We start from the raw sequence: 20,091 nt of genomic DNA on the forward strand, positions 1-20,091 counted from the left end.
TCACTATATATTGACAGTCTAATACAACGTCTTATTAAAATGAGACGAAAAACATCATGTGTGCTCTAAGTTCAAAAATCCTTTGAATTAGCAACTACTCCTGAAGAATGTGCTTCAAAGTTGAGAAAAAATACACTCGGCGAAAGTCCTCCATGCATCACCCTTTCTTCAATCACTCCCTTCCCCCTAAGCAATGCACGGGCATGTTTCTTAGTTGTTTTTTAAGCAATTATGTCCGATTGGACGATCGATGTTAGTTGTCGTGTGCTCAAGTTTGTGAGAACTGGAACCAGAAGATCCAACAGAGATATACCTGCTGCTGTTCCATAGTATCTACTTCATGTCATGCAGAAAAGAATTCTATGCTACCAGGTCTCACGCGAGACTCATTCTGATAAATGACACGTGGCATTCACAAATCACAAAACATTTACCCCACCCATCACTTGAAATCAGGAGGGAGAGATTAGATGCTTTGAGATTTGTGAATGACACTTGTCATTTATCAGTGCGGGTCTCACCTGCTAACCGTGAGACCTGGTCTCAAATAAACTTTTTCCGTGTGGTGCTGTTCCAATCAATCCGGAGACTCGGATCAAATTCTATTACCCGCCGCAGATATACCGTGGCATATATACGTACTAATATTGCACGCTCCCTTCCTCCGCTCGACGGACCGCCCTCCTTCCCTCTCTCTTCCTCACCCACGCGTTCGCCAATGGCGACGACCCTGGTGAGACGTGTGGAGTCGTGGGTGCGGGACCAGGGGGCGCGGCTGCCACCCTGGGTGCCACCAATCGCCGTGCCGCGGTGGCCCTGGCCCCCGCCGTCGGCGCCCGCGTGGCCGGGCGACCGCCGGCGCCAGAGGGAGCGCATGTTCCGCGAGGAGTTTGAGCGCCGCCGCATCCAGCTTCGCGAGCTCTGCCGCGCCGTTCGCGTCGACACCATCGCCGAGCTGCAGGAGCTGCTCTGCGCCATGGTCCTCGCCGAGTGCGTCTACAAGGTTCCCTAACCTCCCACCTTCCCTAGTCGCCTTGCGTTTGTGTGATAAGGTTCCGGTGTTTAGATAGATCCGGAACGCTGGTACGTACGAATGATGTGGTGCAAGTGGGAAGATGAAACCAATTATTTTTCAACAACGTTAGAAGTTTGAACGTTTTGGTCCAGTTTTCGCAAAAAGAGAGAACCTTTTGGCCCAGTAATTGGCTATGGAACTAGTAGCCTCTTGTGCTCGGGAAAGGTGAATCAGAGTTGGCAAGTGTCTATAACTCTATGTGTATCAACCAAAGTATAAACTTCCCAACTCGGGAAAATCATGTGCAGTTGATGTAACTCACATCTTGTGCTATCCCGCACGAAAAGACATCTTTCCAGTAGTTGCTTGATATGGTTAAGTCTGCATCAACTCTTTCTTGGCTTAGTATAACCTATCCGTGTACAATTTCTGAATTTTATGACAATTTCATTTGTACCTGTACATAAGTCGATTATCTGTCTGTTCCTCAGAAATTTTATCCTATTCCTGTATATATGGTATAAACACGGAGAAAGAAAAGAGAATGCCTAGACTAAGAGGAACTTCTGTGATGTTCCACAGTTTTGTCTGAGTCAGTCTGGCATCTTTGCTCCAAGGGGTCATTGTTGTCCTAGTTTAGTTGAGTGTGTTTGTGTGTGTGCGTGCGCGCGCGTGTTTTTGCATTGGTCACAAGTGCTGATATGACAATGAGTATTATATATTAATATATGTAAAACAATGCACAAAAGGATCCACAAAATCCCAGTAAGGAGGCCACACGCCTTATGAAAATTATTGCAACCAAGTCGACATTAGCATTTTCCTCTTCTTTTCTTTGAGGCCCTATGATAATTTATTGAATGCGCCCTTTGGAAATATCAATGTCAGTGACCATAAGCTTCCTGCATCTGTATTTATTTTTGGGAACTCTGTCAAAAAATACATACGTTCATGTTATGTGGGGAACCACATATGGTTCGAGGGCCCCAGCCCTGGCCGCACCACCCCTGATCCAGCCAAAGTGCTGCAGCCCCAAGCTTATTGGTGTGTGCGTGTGGTCCAAATTTTTTGGCGCACAAGTGCTTAAAGAGATCCCAAGATGGACGGCCCTTTGCTTTAGCATACTTGTGATACCACAAGTGAGCATCTCCAGCAGATGGAACGATGCCAACCAAGCCTGATTTGCATCTGGAGTGCACTGGTGTAAGAGGATTAGAGAGTAGGGAGGAGAGAATTGGTGGAACCGCTTGTTGTTTTGCTGAGCCTCGAGGGCTAGTATATATAGATTACAAAGACTTGGAGGGCAAGAAGCCTCTTCTAGAGATAAGGCAGGAAACATATAGGAGAGAAATCAATCTTAACAAATCCTGACCTACCGTAACCTATACTCTAACATCCCACTCTCAGTCACAACGGTAGCACAACGGTAGCAGAGCATACAGTGAGACTGGATAAGAAGCCGAAGGTCAGTCAGAATGATCGATGCGTCGCGGATGTTGTGGCTGGAGTGAAAACCGTTGCTCAAGCAATGTGGTGTAGCCGTTGTCAAGGTAGCTGTTCGAGGGACGTCGTGGTCGATGTCGAGGTCCGGTTTGACGCAGCGCGCGACGCGTGTCCCGTCGTCTCTCCCAACCTTATCCCCTCGCCCTGCGAAAAAAAAACCTTATCCCCTCGCGATGCCCATCCAGATTTCTTCCGAGTCTTCGTCTTCCCTCGCCTCTCTCCATCTCACATCTCGCTGCTGCCCCGCCCACCATCTTCTCCCTGCCCACCATCTTCTCTCATCTCTTGCGGCAAGTGGCTTCCGGCGAACCTCGCGTTGCCTGCTGCCAGGTCGGCGGCAGAGCTGCATTGCAGCAGGGCGAAGCACGAGGACGCCGCTGCCGTGCCGGCGGCGGAGCTGCGTTGCAGCAGGGCTAAGCACGAGGAAGCTGCTGCCGCGCCGGCGGCGGAGCTGCGTTGCAGCAGGGCGAAGCACGAGGACGCCACTGCCGCGCCGGTGGCAGAGCTGCGCTGCAGCAGGGCTAAGCACGAGGAAGCTGCTGCCGCGCCGGCGGCGGAGCTGCATTGCAGCAGGGCGAAGCACGAGGACGCCGGTGCCGCGCCGGCGGCGGAGCTGCGTTGCAGCAGGGATAAGCACGAGGAAGCTGCTGCCGTGCCGGCAGCGGAGCTGCGTTGCAGCAGGGCGAAGCACGAGGACACCGCTGCGTCACTGGCGGCGGAGCTGCATTGCAGCAGGAGAAATGCTGCTGCCACGCCGGTGACGGAGCTGCGTTGCAGCAGAAGAAGCATGGGGCGCTGCTGCCACATATGGCGGTGGAGCTGCGTTCCGGCAGGAGAACCACTGGAACGTTGCTGCCACGCCCACCGGTGGTGCTGTAACGGCCATGGAGGACACCGTTGCCATGTCCGACAGCGGAGCTGCATTGCAGCAGGTCACCAGTTGCAGATGCACTGCCACAATCCAGCAGCGAGGCATTCAGTGCGTCTCGCTGGAGCTCGTCGCCCTACCCAGCACTCCCTGTGTGCGTGGAAGAGGAGAATAGAGCGTGGGGGAATTTTTTTGTTGTGATGCGGGAGCAGGACGAAGCTGCGGCAGCGTTTGCGTGAGAAAGATGCAAGTATAAATCCAATGGGTGCGGGGGCCTAGATCGGACGGCTGGTGAGCCGACTGATTTCCCCCTGAAATCAGCCGGCTTACTGTCACGTCCTTGCCTTGGGGCGAACCCTAGGATTTGGGACTGGTGGGGTAGGCAGCGACTTGAGGAAGAAGAAGGTCAGAAGAGGCAAAGAAAGGCAGAGCACAGAGGAGATTGAGGAGAGTACTATCTCATTTCATATGATTGTCGATGCCGGATGGCTTACAGGCTGGAGAGCATTTATACAGCCTCTCTCACACACACACACGCTACCCTATTACACGGCCCACAGCCCGCACAGAGGGTTTCGGCCCAACACTAGAATTCTATCTTAGCCACTATTGCTTGCCACAGGCCCAGGTGCTTGCTTGCACTGATCTGCATCGCCAGATTGAATAGGGGCGATGACAGTGCCCTCCCCTTGAGATGCAGCTTGTCCCCAAGCTTCCGCCTGAGGAAATCTTTTCTGCAGTGAAGTGTAGTCTTCCCAAGTAGCAAAGTCAGCTGAGAGCTCGCCCCAGCGCACCAGCACTTGTAACAGAGCTGCGTTACCTTTCTTGACCAGCCGTCGATCCAAAATTTCTGACGGCGCCAAATCTTCAGTGTCCAGGGAAGGTAATTTGGGTAGGGACTGAAATACCGGTGTGTGGTCTGGTACCTGTTGTTTGAGTTGGGAAACATGAAACACCGGGTGGATTTGAGCATCGGATGGCAAATCCAATTTATATGCTGCAGGGCCAATCTTTTCCAGAATTTGGAAAGGTCCAAAGTACTTAAATGCTAGTTTGGGGCAGGGTCTGTTGACCAAAGAAAGTTGTCCATAGGGCTGGAGTTTCAAAAATACTGACTCCCCCACTGCAAACTCTCGGGGAGACCTGTTTCTATCTGCATCTGCTTTGAACTTTTGCTGAGCTCGTTGTAGGTGTTGTTTCAAGTGCTCGGAATAAGCCTGTCTTTCCTTTAACCATTGTTGCACATCAGGGGAAGCATCTTCCGGAGGTCTTAGGAACTGTCCCATGTGTGGTTCCTGCCCATAGAAAGCCAGAAAGGGAGTGCAATCCAGAGAAGAATGATAAAGTGGTATTATACCACAGCTCAGCCAAAGGCAGCCAGTTATGCCACTTAGTAGGAGAATCGTGCACAGCACATCTGAGACACATCTCCAAGCATTGGTTCACTCTCTCTGTCTGCCCATCTGTCTGAGGGTGCCTGGCAGTAGACATTTGCAACTTAGGTCCCCAGATAGCAAGTAGTTCTTTCCAGAAGTTGCTGGTGAATATTGTGTCTCTGTCTGAGGTTATAGTAAGAGGCATGCTGTGCAATTTCACCACATTTTGCATGAACATTTGAGCCACAGTTGCAGCTGTGTAAGGATGTTTGAGGGGCATGAAGTGGCTGTACTTGGAATATCTGTCCACCACCACCAAGATAACACTGAATCCATTTGATTTAGGCAACCCTTCTATGAAATCCATAGTTACATCTTCCCAAGCTCTGTCTGGTATTGGTAAGGGATTGAGCAGGCCTGGATATTTACAATGTTCATGCTTTGCTTGTTGACACACCTGGCACTGTTGCACAAAGTTCTGCACATCCTGTTTAATGCCAGTCCAATGAAATAGTTTCTTGACCCGCTGATATGTAGCTTGCATCCCACTGTGTCCACCAATAGGAGATGCACGAAAAGCTTCAATGAGTCTGGTATGTAGTCCTGCATTGGAACGCACCCAGATTTTCCCATGGAACCTCAACAGTCCTTGTGTCAGAGAAAATCCAGGTTCTGCATCCGGTACCAATGCTAATTTGGTGAGTAATTCTTGGGCCGTAGTGTCCACTGCATATGAATTCACCACTTCTTGGACCCAGACTGGTTGTGCAGTAGAGATTGCTTGTACTGCAAATGCATGCCCCACTCTGGAGAGAGCATCAGCTGCTCGGTTCCCACTCCCTTTCTTATACTGAAATTTGAATTGTAGTCCTGCTAATTTGGCCATTGCCTTCTTTTGCAAGTCAGTGTGTAGCACTTGTTCCTCCAAGTTGCAGAGACTTGTGGTCTGTTCTTATGACAAATGGTCCTCTGCTGAGATAAGCTCTCCATTTGTCCACAGCCATCATTACTGCCATAAATTCTTTTTCATAAGCGGGTAGTTGCTGATTTTGCACTCCCAGGGCTTTACTGAAATAAGCTACTGGGTGACCTTGCTGGCATAACACAGCACCAATACCAGTGTCGCATGCATCAGTTTCTATTGTGAAGGGCTTGGAGAAATCAGGTAGTGCTAACACAGGAGTTGATGACATAGCAATTTTCATTTTCTGAAAAGCTAGCTGAGCTGTATCTGTCCATTGGAAGGTTTTAAGCTGGAGCAGTGAAGTAAGTGGTTTTGCCAAAGTGCCATAGTGAGGAACAAACTTTCTATAATACCCAGTCAGCCCTAGGAATCCTCTCAACTCAGTGAAGGAAGTTGGTTGATGCCACTGTTCCATTGCTTTTGTTTTCTCAGGATCTGTTGATACCCCTTTGTCAGAAATGACATGGCCCAGATAGTTCAGTTGTTGTGTAACAAAGCAGCATTTGCTCATCTTTGCATACAGCTCATTTTCTCTTAAGGTCTGCAACACCTGTTTCAGATGTTCTTCTAAGGTTCCACTAAACACTAGAATATCATCCATAAAGACCAGGACAAATTTTCTAGCATACTTTTTGAAAATAATGTTCATTAAGCACTGGAAGGTGGCAGGTGCATTGGTCAGCCCAAAGGGCATAACCCTGAACTGATATTGCCCATTATGTGTCTCGAAAGCAGTTTTCTCCTCATCAGCCTCAACCATTCTGATTTGATGATATCCAGACCTTAAGTCTAACTTAGAGAACCACTTAGCTCCAGCAATCTCATCCAACAACTCTTCCACTACAGGCATGGGAAATTTATTCTTGACTGTCAAGTGTTCAATCTTCTGTAATCTATACAGAACCTCCAAGTGCCATCTTTTTTTCTGACTAGAAGCACTGGTGATGCAAATGGAGACATGCTGGGTTTAATTAATCCTGAAGCGAGCATTTCATTAACCTGTCTCTCAATTTCATCCTTCTGTTGAGGATTATATCTGTAAGGCCTCACATTCACCGGTGCACTATTAGGCTGCAAAGATATGGCATGATCGGACACCCTATGTGGAGGCAAGTGCTTTGGATCTGCAAAAACATCAGCAAAATCTGCAAGTGTTTTGGATATGCACTCTGGCACTGCATGGTTTTCAGTTTCTAGAGAAGGAGACAACACAGCAGTGGCCCAGATGTCATTCCCTTTCTGCCACTTAAGCATCTGGTCCATTGTGATGGCTTGAATTTCTGTCTGTTGCTTCTCCACAATCCCTTGCAATTTCACTTGCTGTCCTTGTTTTACAAACTGTAGCCATTTTTCCTCCCAGTGACAAGTCATAGCTCCCCATTGAGATAACCAGTCCATACCAAGGATTGCATCATAGCCCCCTAGATCAATCACCTTCATATCTGAAGTAAAAGTGTGCCCACTAATCCACCACTTCAAGCCTGATAACTCAGTATTACATTGCAGTTGCTCTCCATTGGCTACTTTCACCTTCATAGTTTGCTTTAACGCTGTAGCTTTATGAGTGAGTTTGTCAGCTGTTTGTCAATGAAAGTATGGGAGCTGCCCGAGTCCACCAGGAGCAGCATGACCTTGTTTTCCACTAGAGCTCTGAGTCTGATGGTCTTGCTGTCAGCCGATCCTGCTATGGCATTGACAGATAAGTAGGCTGCTACTTCCTCTACTGCTTCCTCAGCCGCAATAGCATTTAGTATCTCATCAGAAAGTTTCCCTTCAATTTCTTGTGCTTCCAGTGCTTTCAGCTGCATTGGTGGTTTGTTAGCACACACATGGCCCTGGCTATACTTTTCTCCACAACTATAACAAAGACCATTGGCTCTTCGAAACTCCTTGAGCTGTTTGGCACGCCAGAGATCACCAACAGCAAACTGTGGCCGAGAGGAGCTTTCTTGTCGAGGTGCTATAAACTTGGTCTGATTGGTCTGTTTCTGAAATTTTGGAGCCCGCACTTTCTGACGCTCTAACATAGTCTCCTGTACCAAGGCGTATTCAGCTGCCAGCACCACCGACGAGGGCAACTGAATTTCAACAGCCGACCGGATCTCCTCCTTCAATCCCAGAACAAATTGAGTGACCAACATAGTTTCACTGATTGCTGCATCGTACAATCGCACCTGATAGACCAATTGATTAAACATGTTGCGATACTGCTGCACTGACTCGTCCTGTTTCAGCAGCAGTAATTCTCTCAGACAGTTGCGGTGTACATTTACATCAAATTCCTGCAGAATAGCTGTTCTAAACCGAGGCCAATCTGCACATGCATCTGTATGCTTACAAGCTTGATACCAATGGGTAGCATTTCCTTGTAAATGCAGGGACGCAGACATGAGTTTAAATCCTTCAGGGATTTGATACAGCTGAAAGTAAACCTCACAGTTATCCAACCACATGCGCACTCCTTCGCCATCGAATCGGGGAAACTCCATCTTAGGCATCCATGGCCGCTTGGAGCTCTGCTCGTCAGGAGGGCGTGGAGATTGTGGCACTCGTCCAGGATCGAAAGGTCGACGGAGCGGGGGAGGTACCTGGGCAGCGGACGCTGCCTGCGCGGCGGTCGGGGACGCCGCAAAACAGCGGGGCTGCGCGAGCCGATCCAGATCCGCGTCCTGAGTACCGTGGGACTCCTTAATCACGCGTGCCACATGAACCTGTTCCTGGTGGATCTCCCCGATGGACGTGACCGAGAGATCAACCTTGGCTTGCACTTGGTCCAGGCGCTGCACCTGCTCAGAGAACTTCGCATCGAGGCCATCGAGCCGCGTGCTGATCCCGTCGATGCGTGCGACTTGTTCACCGATCCCCTTGAGGGCTGCCAACTCCTTCCAACACGCGCTCCTCAAACGTCGCCATAACATCCACCAGATGCCGGGTCTGAGCTCTCGGCTTGAACAGAGCCGTCGTCACCCTCTTTAAACCGGACCAACGCCGATCTCGGATTTACAGGCGACTACCGAAGCAGCCACACAACCGATCGGTCGATGTTACAGTCCGATCTCGAGGAAGCGGGGAACAACGGATCGACGAGGCTATCTGATACCAACTGTCACGTCCTTGCCTTGGGGCGAACCCTAGGATTTGGGACTGGTGGGGTGGGCAGCGACTTGAGGAAGAAGAAGGTCAGAAGAGGCAAAGAAAGGCAGAGCACAGAGGAGATTGAGGAGAGTACTATCTCATTTCATATGATTGTCGATGCCGGATGGCTTACAGGCTGGAGAGCATTTATACAGCCTCTCTCTCTCACACACACACGCTACCCTATTATACGGCCCACAGCCCGCACAGAGGGTTTCGGCCCAACACTAGAATTCTATCTTAGCCACTATTGCTTGCCACAGGCCCAGGTGCTTGCTTGCACTGATCTGCATCGCCAGACTGAATAGGGGCGATGACACTTACGCCTAGCAGCGGCCTTTCCATTGATTATATTGCCTCCCTCTAGCTTACAAGAGTCCTTTACACAGGACACGACTAGTACTACTTTGACATACCCTGGACTCTAATTGGAATCTGACTGAAACTAGACTACCTTACCATAACCTGGAGACTACCAAAACAGGGGCATCCTTCCGGACATCAAACTGCTCTTGTCTAGCCACAACCTAACCTGCCCCTGCTGCCTTGCGCCTAAGGAATTCCCCACATAACACCCCCACCACCCGCATGCAATGGGCAAAGCATTATTATGATGGCAAGCACCGTGAGCTGGCATTTGACGTCGGAGATTGGCATGGCTTCGCTTTCACCATCGTGCAGCCGCATCGTTACCAGGCTACAAGCATGGCAAGTTGTCTCCTTGCTTCTATGGCGTGGCAAGCATGCAGTGGGCAAGTTGTCCCCACAGAAGTCATTGGATCCGTTGCATATAGACTCGCGCTGCCTGCTGGTACTCGGCTCCATGATACGTTCAGTGTCAGTCTCCTCAAAAAGTTTGATGGTGACCTGCTGCCCACTCCTGCTGTACTGCCCGCCATTGAGAATGTCGTTCGGTGCATGCACCAGCCAAGGTTCTTCAGTCCAGCCTTCGCCATGGAGTGAAGCATATCTTTGTGCAGTGGGTTGGGGCTTCTGAAGATGATGCAACATGGGAGCCTTTGGATGAGTTCATTGCACGTTTTCCCTCATTTCAGCTCAAGGACGAGCTGTTTGTGGAGGGAGGGAGAGATGTTATGTGGGAAACCACATATGGTCGGAGGGTCCCAGCCCTGGCCAAATCACCTCCCTGATCCAGCCCAAAGTGGCCAGGATTCCCTTCCTGCTACAAGTTATTTCTTTAGGTTCAGAGTCGTACTAGAGGATGACGCGCGCTTTGCCGCACCGTCCTTCTATGGTGTGTTAAGCCTCTCGTTTTCTTACACGGGTTATTATTGTCAGTTGGTTCGTTGTGTATTTCATTTAAGCTATGAGGTAGCTATTTGTGTGAGAGACAGCTGGATGTGCGAAGCTCAATACAATGCCAGGACAAAAAAAAAATTCATACAACGCATGTGCTATTCCGTTTGCTACTTAACATTTTGGTAAGTATATGGGAACACACATGGGATATGGGAACATACATGGGCAATACGTTAGCATTAGCTAGTCCCAAAATGGTAATTATCCATCATCTTTCCACTGGCCTGCTCTTAGCTAGTCCCAAAATTTAAATCAAAACAATTAAAGTTTGGGCCAATCTTGTCGGCACCACATTGTATGATGTGTTGCACATGTACAACAGCATCGATCTCACAGGAGTCTGGCATGGTATTGATGTCAAGAAACCCACATCGTATGACTCAATTTTGTTCATCCGGAGGATACTTGAATACATCATAGTTGTTGCCTACTCAAACATTTGCATTTTTGTCTCTGAATGTCCCTTTTCAAGTCCACACATCCAAGTATCCCTCCAGTAACTGAGTAAATTATAAACTTGGATAACTGTCTAAAACATGGCTACATTCTATATAGTGATTGAGGCGGGGACAGAGACAGGGGCAATGAAACATACCTTTCGCTTAATGTAAGAGAAACAAACTATAGTAACTGCGAAAATGGCTAATTATAACGCCATGCCCATAGTAGAACAAATTGGTAGCTTGTATATTTGCACATACCACTCACATCTAGCAACGCATCTCAAATACATGTAAAAGAATGGTTGGTTGCAAAAACATTCAGAAAGTTAAAAGGAAAATGAAGCAGCAACCTTTCTTAATGGTAGCATCATCTCGTCATTAGCAATAGAAATAAGGACCTACCAATTCTTTGTCCTTAGGGATGCAGAGCGGCACCTGGCCCGTCCTGCTCTATAGGCAAAACAGGTCAGGTTAGTTATAGCAGTTTTTTAGTGATGTAGTTCAGTTTGAATTAACACCATGCTTTTGGAGGCTTATGCGGAATGATGCCCTACACCCCTATCTGTACTTAACCAAAGAGCTAAAAAGATTGTTGGAGAGCAGTTGGAGACTACTTGTTATGCTCAATAAGGAGAGCTAAAACAGTTGTTTGTAGGAACCATTCATTGTGCTTAACCTGAAAAATAAAAGAAATTACTGGTAGCCTGAAATCACTGAATCCCCAATAATACATGGCTGAAATAGGAACACTAAGTTAGCAATGACGACAGGTTAATCTTTAGAAACAAAAGTAAGAGTTCATGCCATTACAGAAAAGTAGTCACAGAACAAAAAGATAAGAAAACCAAAAGATATTAGCAGCCCATAATCCAAAGTGTAAATAGACTTAGCATTGACGATGGCGACAATGACACTATAATTCAGCGTCCATAAATATTTCCATGTGTCTTGAACTACTTCTCTCAACTGAACATAGTACTATTTGCCCATGGATTTTCAGGAGTACACCAAAATCCTACTGAAAGAAAACAATTGATTGTGGACAGCCTTAGATTAAGTGGGTGACATGTAGAAACAATTTAAAGCACAAAACAGAAAAAAGAGCAAGATAAGAAAGAAAAATACCTAAATGACACAGTGGGGACTACAATAATCTCATAGCCTCCTAACTGAAAATGATCAGAAACAGATTGGATCCTAAATATCCCTGCTGCACCAACTGCTAGCGAATAAATATGAATCAGAAGGGAGCAGTTAATCGGACGCCCTACTTGTTTGTGCATAAACAGTATAAAGCTTTGTCGTCACCCATATTCTTTGTGCATCATTATGAAGTATTGGAAGTAAATGAAAAAATATTACATTATCAAAGTATATATTTAATGAGAAATTGAGAATAGTCAAAGCTCTTAAGTTGTATCACTTTAATCAAACATTTACTTCACCTTAAAGTAGTAAAGTCACTATCAGAAACAATGTAAAGTCCTCTCCACACAAAATTAATCAAGTGTGTGCTCTTATACATGCATTACTGAAATTCTAAAAGTATAAAGAATTTCAGTTTTCAGAAGCATTTGAGCATAACCCAAACAAGTTTTCCACCTCCCAACAGAAGCACTTGAGTATAAGCCAAATAAGCCCCCCCCTACCAATAGTTTTTTCTGTACAAAAAAACTGTCGAACCATGTATGCTCACCTTCAGCTGCTTATACCATAGAAATACACCTAGTATGCTTTGTCCTACAACTCTACCAATTCAGTTAGACTACCCAATAGTTCAATCTAAGTTATGCTTATACATCGTATTTACTTCAAAATTTCCATGACAGTATATACGTACAAAGGGAAATGCAGAATGAAAATTTCAGACCAAAACATGAAGGAAAAAAATCATGATTGAAGTAAAGCTTCAGCTGCCCTTTGTGCCACTCGTGAAGCTTCTGTTTTCAAGTGCAGCTTCCCATCATTGTTAGCACTTATCATGGATAAACACTTTGTGCAAGTAAAAAACTTCGGTGTTATTTACGAATATCAAAGAAAAACATAGGCTACATACTTCAAAACATATTTCTTACATGAATGCCCCAGGCATAAAAAAGAGTCTTCAGAATGTCCGATTTCCCATCTCTAGCAGATAAACATGGTTCAGCCTTTGTGGAGGTCGGTAAAGCTGAAGATCATTTGCCTCGCAGCTTGTCATATCTAGATCCCTGATATTCACATCTTCAGAAACATGCTTGTCATTGTCTTGCAAATAGGAGATGCTCGTAACCATTGGAAACAGTAACTTGCATGTGCCCTTGCTAAGGCTCCAAGATTCAAGGTTGCCTACATCATGTATGTGAAAAATAATTTTAAACCACAAAGTTGAAGAAATAATGCATTCGAACATCCTGATAAAATCAATCTGCACATCCATGTGAATTTCAACTAATTGGTAAGATTTACATATCTGCAGTTAGCGAAGGAAGCAAATCTGGATTGGACAATCTTCTCTTTGATATGCATCTGCTCCATCTCATAAGATTGGAACTCTGCTACTTGCCCCTTTTGGACCAGAGACAAAAAAAAATACTCCTAAGCAAAACAGAGTTGCAATGAAGAGCAGCAATACGAAAAAGGAAAAGACAGTGGTACCTCTAGATGATCTCCTAGTCAGGATCTGCAAAATAATAATTATCGGACCATCAAGGACAGAGAAACCTTGGAACCTGACGGAAGGAGCAGGCGAATGGAAGACAGAGACGCCACCGTAACACGGGTCGGTGTTCTAGGTTAATAAAGCGTCATATAACATCATTGTTCTTCCACCTCGACTCAAACACATATGAGCACCGGGCTAGAAGATTGAACCTCGTTCGCCTGCACAGGTTCTCCTCCCCCCATCCCCGAAGCGAGCTGATGTTCCACAGAGAGAGAGAGAGAGAGAGAGAGAGAGAGAGAGGGAGGGAGGGAGGGAGGGAGGGAGGAGAGGGGGGGGGGAGGGAGGGAGGGAGGGAGGGGGGGGGGTGGGAGGGAGGGAGGGGGGAGGGGGAGGGAGGGGGGGGGGAGGGAGGGAGCTTGAGAGATGCATTCGTTGCGCTGCTTCCAAATCATCCACGGCGTTAGGAGGGCAATGGAGGCGAGACCCTTGCGCATCGGTGTAGGCGTGTTTTGCTTGGCGTGGAGCCACCAGTCCATGAGTCTCCTCCTGATTTGGCCCTGCGATTGTCATCCTTAGCCAAGCTAGGATCTCATGCCCCTGGCGAGCAGGCGAAGCGAGCCACGGAAGGCCACGAAGACCGCAATGCCCCCACACAATTGACACGCGGAACACCAAGTTTGAAACCGGCACGCCTTCCCCTGCGTCCTCCCAATGACCAGCGGGGTCCACCGCGCTATCAAAGCCTGGAGCGCCCACAGCTTCCTATTTCTTGGGAGCTTAGAGTTTGTAGTGATTAGGTGCAGAGTCCAGATTAGAATTTGTTTCAGAGTCAGATTGTTTTTCCTTTGAGTCGGCTTGTCAGCCAAACTATCCCTCGTATATATTGTGCTTCTAATAAAGCATCAGAATTCAGAGTAGTACTTTCTATTAGGCCTAGGGTAATTAGAGTTTGTTCCAGTTCCATTGAATCAAACATGATAGCAGCTCAAAGTTAACGATCCTTGAAAGATTATGTGTATTACACTATTATGTAGCCTAGCTTTTAGCAAATTCCAACGTGTGATTTTTTTTCCAGTAACATGCCCCATATGAGACCAAGAAAGCTCCAAGCCTGTATCAACTTTGACTAAAGAGCTGCCAAATAACAAGTGCTGTTAATCATCTAAATGACCTGAGTGACAAAGGGCTCATAGTTAAGATTCCGCGAAGTGCTTCCTCATTATAAGTTTCACGTTGAGTTATCATGCAACGTAATTCATGGAAATGAAATGCTTAAGTGTGCAGTTCATCCATATCCATATGCATGAGGACATTCTCCCTTTCCAAAAAGGAAATGCCAATTCTCCTCAGAATCTGATAAAAAATTATACACTTGGTCCGTTGGAATTCAGGCGATTACCAAATTTATGTGAAGTTATCTTTACTCTAAATACTTTATTCCAGACACCTTACCATCTAATTCTTGAAACTGATCCAAGCCAATCTAGACAAAGGAAGCAAGAATGCACTTTCCATTTCCAGCAAGTTTAAATATCTGTATACTTTGATGTGTTTTGGAGTTGCCCATTGGAGTATAGAACCCTTCCAAAGGTCTGACTAAACAATAATAGAAGAGTCATCGCCAAAGTTTGGACCTGCAATACCTCTAAAAAGATCTAATTGCCTAAGTACATCTATGATCTGTCCACCAATACATACCTTTACTACTCTAGCAGCATGAGGAACATACATTTATAATATTTCTTCATAGAAAATCTACCGCAAGAATATCTTGTTTGTTGTAGAACTTGTGAGGTTAAGCATAAGTACCTGATTTGGCCTTCTTAAATTGGTTATTGCTTGACGAGCTGCTAAGAACTGAAGACTCCACTTCCGGAGGAAAGCTCTTCTAGTTAGTCTCACCCATAAAGTACACAACTTGCTATTCTCTATGGCCTTAATGCCTTATGTAATTCTGTAGAGCATGTGCTCTGGATATTCTCAGTGTCTCTGCAGAAATAGTTAGGTGCGGTGAAAAAAGACCTGCATTGGATGACAGAGCATTAGTCCTGGGCCGCCTGGCACATTTGCCCATCATGATTATGTTAATCCCCTCACCTCTTTTTTCTTAGAAAATGGAAGCTTTATTACCCCCGGCCTCTGCATCCTTAGATGCATATAGCCTACCTTATTACATTGTTTATTACAAAGAAAAGAAACTTGATCTCACCAAAAGAGGGCAAAGTCAAAAACATGAACCAACTATGACGATTCATGCCAAAGTCAAAAAATCTTCTCCCATTTGACATCTTCAATTCTTCTACTTGTAAAAGCTGACGAAGGGGTCGATGTTGCCCAGCTCAGCAGTAGCATCAATAACTGTTCCTTTTTTTTTATAAAGTTCAGTTCATTTTCTTATGTTACTCTGTCACCTTTTTGTGCATGGCAGAGGCCTGTTTCTGAGATGATGAGATATATCAATAAGTTCAAATCTGATTTTGGTGGAAACATTATTTCACTTGAGCGTGTTCAGCCATCCTTGGACCATGTACCACATCGGTAAGCTGTAAGCTAAACTTCACACTTTTTTTTTGCCAACATTATGGGCGTTCCTTCTCGATAAACCTTTCTAATCAAGCATTAAGCTAAAATACGATGCAACTATGCTTGAGTAAGTCTCTAGTTGTTCAAGTAATCATGTGCTGTTCTTGCTTTGCGTAACCTCTTTTCACGCCATTCACATTTCATGGAGAATGAGCCTTCCCTGGAATGATGTGGATTGTGGTACAGTCTTGACAATGCTATAGTAAGGTTCTCAGAATTCCATTTTTAGTGCCGATTCCCCCTTTGCTCTGAATATGGAGTGGACCAGCCATGTGAAATAGGATTAATTCCAACATTACCAGGCTGGAATTCGTTCTTGATTAACACAGTTTTGGTGCCGATCTTTACGACTTCTCTGCGTTGTTAAAGAGTATTTGCATGGCACCCTATATATTGCTATGGTGACATGGCCTAAGATAAATTCACTTAATGAGAGAACCATATGAGGTAGAATTTCACTCATCTTTAATCAGCAAATTATCCAGATACATTGCATATGACCCCCGATATATCTGAAACCAGAAACAAACGCTTTCAAGATTTTTTTTCTGTCCGGCGCCACTGAGCAGAATCTTTAGGACAGTTGATGTAGGGTGGAACCCTAATTGGTGATCTTTTCACACTTGGAGGGGGAAAGAGAGCAAATCAAAGAGGAACACATGAAGAACTCTCAAATAGACAAGATCCAATCACACATATGCTAAATCTTCTCATGCTATTGCTGCTTTTTTTTATCTATTTGTTGGTGAAATCATGTAGATATCTTTTAGCGGAGGCTGGTGACACTCTATTTGCTACATTTATCGGCACAAACCAATACAAGTAAGCTTATTTTTTGGGAACTTAAAAGTATGAAAAGTTTGCTGCGTTTACAATTGCATCAAGTTCTCCCATATTTTTGTTTCTAGAGATATTATTGCTGATGTGAATATACTCCAAGGAACCATATTTCACGAGGATACAGCTCAGGATTTAGCTGATGCTATTGACTCTGAGCAGAACAGCGACCAATTTGGTGAAGAAAACATTGGGGTATCCTGTCGAGAAAAACCAAAACAGTTCGGGAAATCAAAACCTGCTGCACACCGAGTATGCGTTAGCTGCAATTTTTGTTCGAAAAAAATTCTTGTCTTTTCTAGGAACTGATTCAGCGCTATTATGACTTTTAACGCAATAATTCATGTAGGGTTTTTTAGCTCGTGCTAAGGGAATCCCAGCACTGGAGCTATACAAACTTGCACAGAAAAAGAACAGAAAACTTGTTCTTTGTGGTCATTCGCTTGGCGGAGCGGTAGGCAATGCCTAACTTGCATTATCTTACCCTTTTTTTATTACTCATGTGTCACAAACTGTATTACAGGTAGCTGCTTTGGCTACTCTTGCTATATTAAGAGTACTATCCTTGTCGTCTCCAACTAAAGAGGCTAACAGGCTTCAGGTGAAGTGTATCACGTTTTCTCAGCCACCTGTTGGGAATGCTGCATTAAGAGAGTAAGTTTGGTTAGAATGGGCATAATGTGCTACTTGACAGGGTGGTGTAATATCGTAAATATACTTTACTTTATTTTATTTTAATTATTGTGAACCAATTCTTAATTGCTCCTCTTTTCATGCATTAGTTATGTTCATCGAAGAGGATGGCAATACTACTTCAAATCGTACTGTATTCCAGAGGATGTGGTGCCCCGTATTCTGTCACCTGCGTACTTTCATCACTACAATGCCCAAACACCCGAAGCATCTTTTGCAAATAGAGTGGATGCAAGATCAGAAGAAAATAAGAAAACAAGCACCGAAGGTGCCATGGATAACAATAGGGAACAACTTGTTCTTGGTGTTGGCCCTGTTCAAAAGTCACTCTGGAGACTTTCAAAGCTTGTTCCCGTTGAAGGAGTGCGGAAGAGTTTAAGTGTACTTAAAAAACAAGCAAATATTTTTGAAAAGGCATCCACACAGTTGGATAGTTATTTGCAATCGAAGGTTGATGAATCGGAAGAAGAGCCGTGGTCTCTTGAAATTCAGGAAGGTTCAGAAGGGATTGCTCTTACCCCTTTATCTGACAATCATGGAGGGACCACTGAAGAAAACAATAGGACTGAAAAAATTAATTCATCTAAAGTTGGATGTTCCAAGCGGTGGAGTAGAGTGCCTTCTTTGCCTTCATATATACCATTTGGTGAGGTCAGTATTATCCTTCTGATTTATTACTCCCGTGTCTGGCTCTTATTTGTAGCTACTATTGGCAGCATATCCAGTGTCCCTTTATGTCACATGGTATGGTTACCGCGACACTCTTTTATGCATATCACACCTGTACATGGCAAATCTTTTGTTACACTGTAATCTTTACCAGCATGATTTTCTCAAACTGTTCTTAACCTATCAGGCCATTGCTAAACAGCTACAACTTGTTTAGAAGAATATTCCTACTTCTTGTGTATGTTAGCTCTGTCTCTAGTTCTAAACTTTGCCACAATACATATTCTCTGATTATTATTTGCTTTTCTTCCACATTTGAAATATTTGCATTTGTTATTTGTTATTATTTACCTCGCAAAACATGTGTAGTCTTAGACTTGCCCAATGCTTAAAATTGAATGAATGATGATGCCTGTTTTGATCGGAACATTCTTGTTTATTGACTAACCTGGTATATCAATTCATTGTAAGCTTGCATGCATGTGGTTCCATGAGCATTGAATAATTATGGAAGGATCTAGTACTGACATAACCTTATTTTCCTATTTACTGTGAAGTACTCCCTCTGTCCCAAAATAAGTGTCTTGAGTTTGGTACAAATTTGTACTAGAGCTAGTACAAAGTTGAGACACTTATTTTGGGACGGAGGGAGTAGTACATAAAAAGTGAACAATAATATTCTTCTTTGCTTTGTTGAGAGGGATCCGCCTCTTTATATAGTAGACAAGACTTGAGTGACAATCCAGTAAGTCTATACCAACTCTTATATGAGCTCTAACCTGACTAGACTATTTCCTAATAAAGTTGCTTAATCTACCACGACTCTAATTAAGGGATAACACTCCATGTTTGATGGGCTGGCCAACATAACATCTCGCCGTATTTCGTAGCTCTTTGAGCTTCGCAAGTCGGATGGGGACAACGTGCCTTGCGGTTGCTTGTTCCTCCCTTATCAGGTTATCATGAGCTTCCACTTCTATTAATGACAATGATTATTGTTTTACGTTTTCCAGCTTTACCTGTTGGGAGATTCATCAGTTACTACACTTTCAGATTCAGAATACTCGAAGATGACGTCGGTATGAACTTTTAGTTTCAGTCTCGTCACCTTCTGAAATAAAATGTACAGCTAATAAATATATGTTTTTTTATCACAAGAAACATGTATAATTTTTTAAGATAATGGAAGCTTTTATTACCCCTGGCCTCTGCATCATAGATGCATGCAATCACACTTATTAGAGAGTTTATTACATCATCAAGAAAAAATGATCTCGACTACTACCTCCATCCGCTTTTATTGAGCCGGAGAGCCACGATACCAAGTTCGGATTTACTAGGTCGTTGCCTCAATGTTCTTTTGCTTCGTTTAATTTTCTGATAGAATTAACTGGGAGACGTACGCTTCGCTTCGAATAACGAAAAGGCTGGCGCCTTCATTGGCCACACATGGGCTTTGCATGCGCACGTGAAGCCTCATGAGCGGGCGAACGCAGCCGTTGGCGAAACTCCTGATTCTGCCGGCCGGGATTAATTAGCGCCAATTAGTGATGGGGTAATTAATAACGCCTAAATCCTTTCAATTTTGCTGGCTGGCTCTTTAAACCTAGACGCAGGGACTAAAAAGATGAGACCAAAACATCCAGACCAATCACCACCAAAAGATTTAGACCACCAAGCAAGACTACATCCAAATCAAGACATAAATTCCCTGGTAATCCATTCGAGCTACTTGGCGCCAAGCTCCATCAGCTCCTTGCACTACTCCATTTGTAAGAATGCCCATGACCGCAACCAACTGGTACACGAGAATAGGACCTTCATACATAGTGAACTTTTGCTTGGAAGATCTATCACATAAGCATTATCGTTCATCTTTCTCTGAGTAGAGTAGGGCCCATACCTTCACTGCCTAATCTTCTCTTTAACACCTAAAGGCAGTCTTTCTTTTGAGAGGTAGACCATCACCTTGTCACATGTTGTCAACACGTGAATAGACTCAGAGGGGCAGCAACAATTTTTAGATAAATTGCGAAAGCCA

The 20,091-nt window shown here is 44.9% G+C and overlaps 1 protein-coding gene across 3 annotated transcripts in view; it reads left to right on the forward strand.

The window, feature by feature from the left end:
• Nucleotides 1-653: 653 nt before the first annotated feature.
• Nucleotides 654-20,091, forward strand: part of LOC123127459 (uncharacterized) — a 40,519-nt gene continuing 21,081 nt past the window's right edge. For 2 of the 3 annotated variants that reach the window (XM_044547180.1, XM_044547181.1), the window contains exons 1-8: nucleotides 654-1,003; nucleotides 15,697-15,806; nucleotides 16,611-16,673; nucleotides 16,760-16,940; nucleotides 17,038-17,142; nucleotides 17,212-17,342; nucleotides 17,471-18,032; nucleotides 19,064-19,129. In XM_044547180.1, the coding sequence (XP_044403115.1) occupies nucleotides 719-1,003; nucleotides 15,697-15,806; nucleotides 16,611-16,673; nucleotides 16,760-16,940; nucleotides 17,038-17,142; nucleotides 17,212-17,342; nucleotides 17,471-18,032; nucleotides 19,064-19,129 (1,503 nt within the window). In that variant the 5' untranslated portion in view covers nucleotides 654-718. The remainder of the gene's footprint in view (nucleotides 1,004-15,696; nucleotides 15,807-16,610; nucleotides 16,674-16,759; nucleotides 16,941-17,037; nucleotides 17,143-17,211; nucleotides 17,343-17,470; nucleotides 18,033-19,063; nucleotides 19,130-20,091) is intronic. The other variant, XM_044547182.1, reaches the window with a different exon arrangement.

This window comes from Triticum aestivum, chromosome 6A, assembly GCF_018294505.1.
Source record: "Triticum aestivum cultivar Chinese Spring chromosome 6A, IWGSC CS RefSeq v2.1, whole genome shotgun sequence".
Classification (NCBI taxonomy): Eukaryota; Viridiplantae; Streptophyta; class Magnoliopsida; order Poales; family Poaceae; genus Triticum; species Triticum aestivum.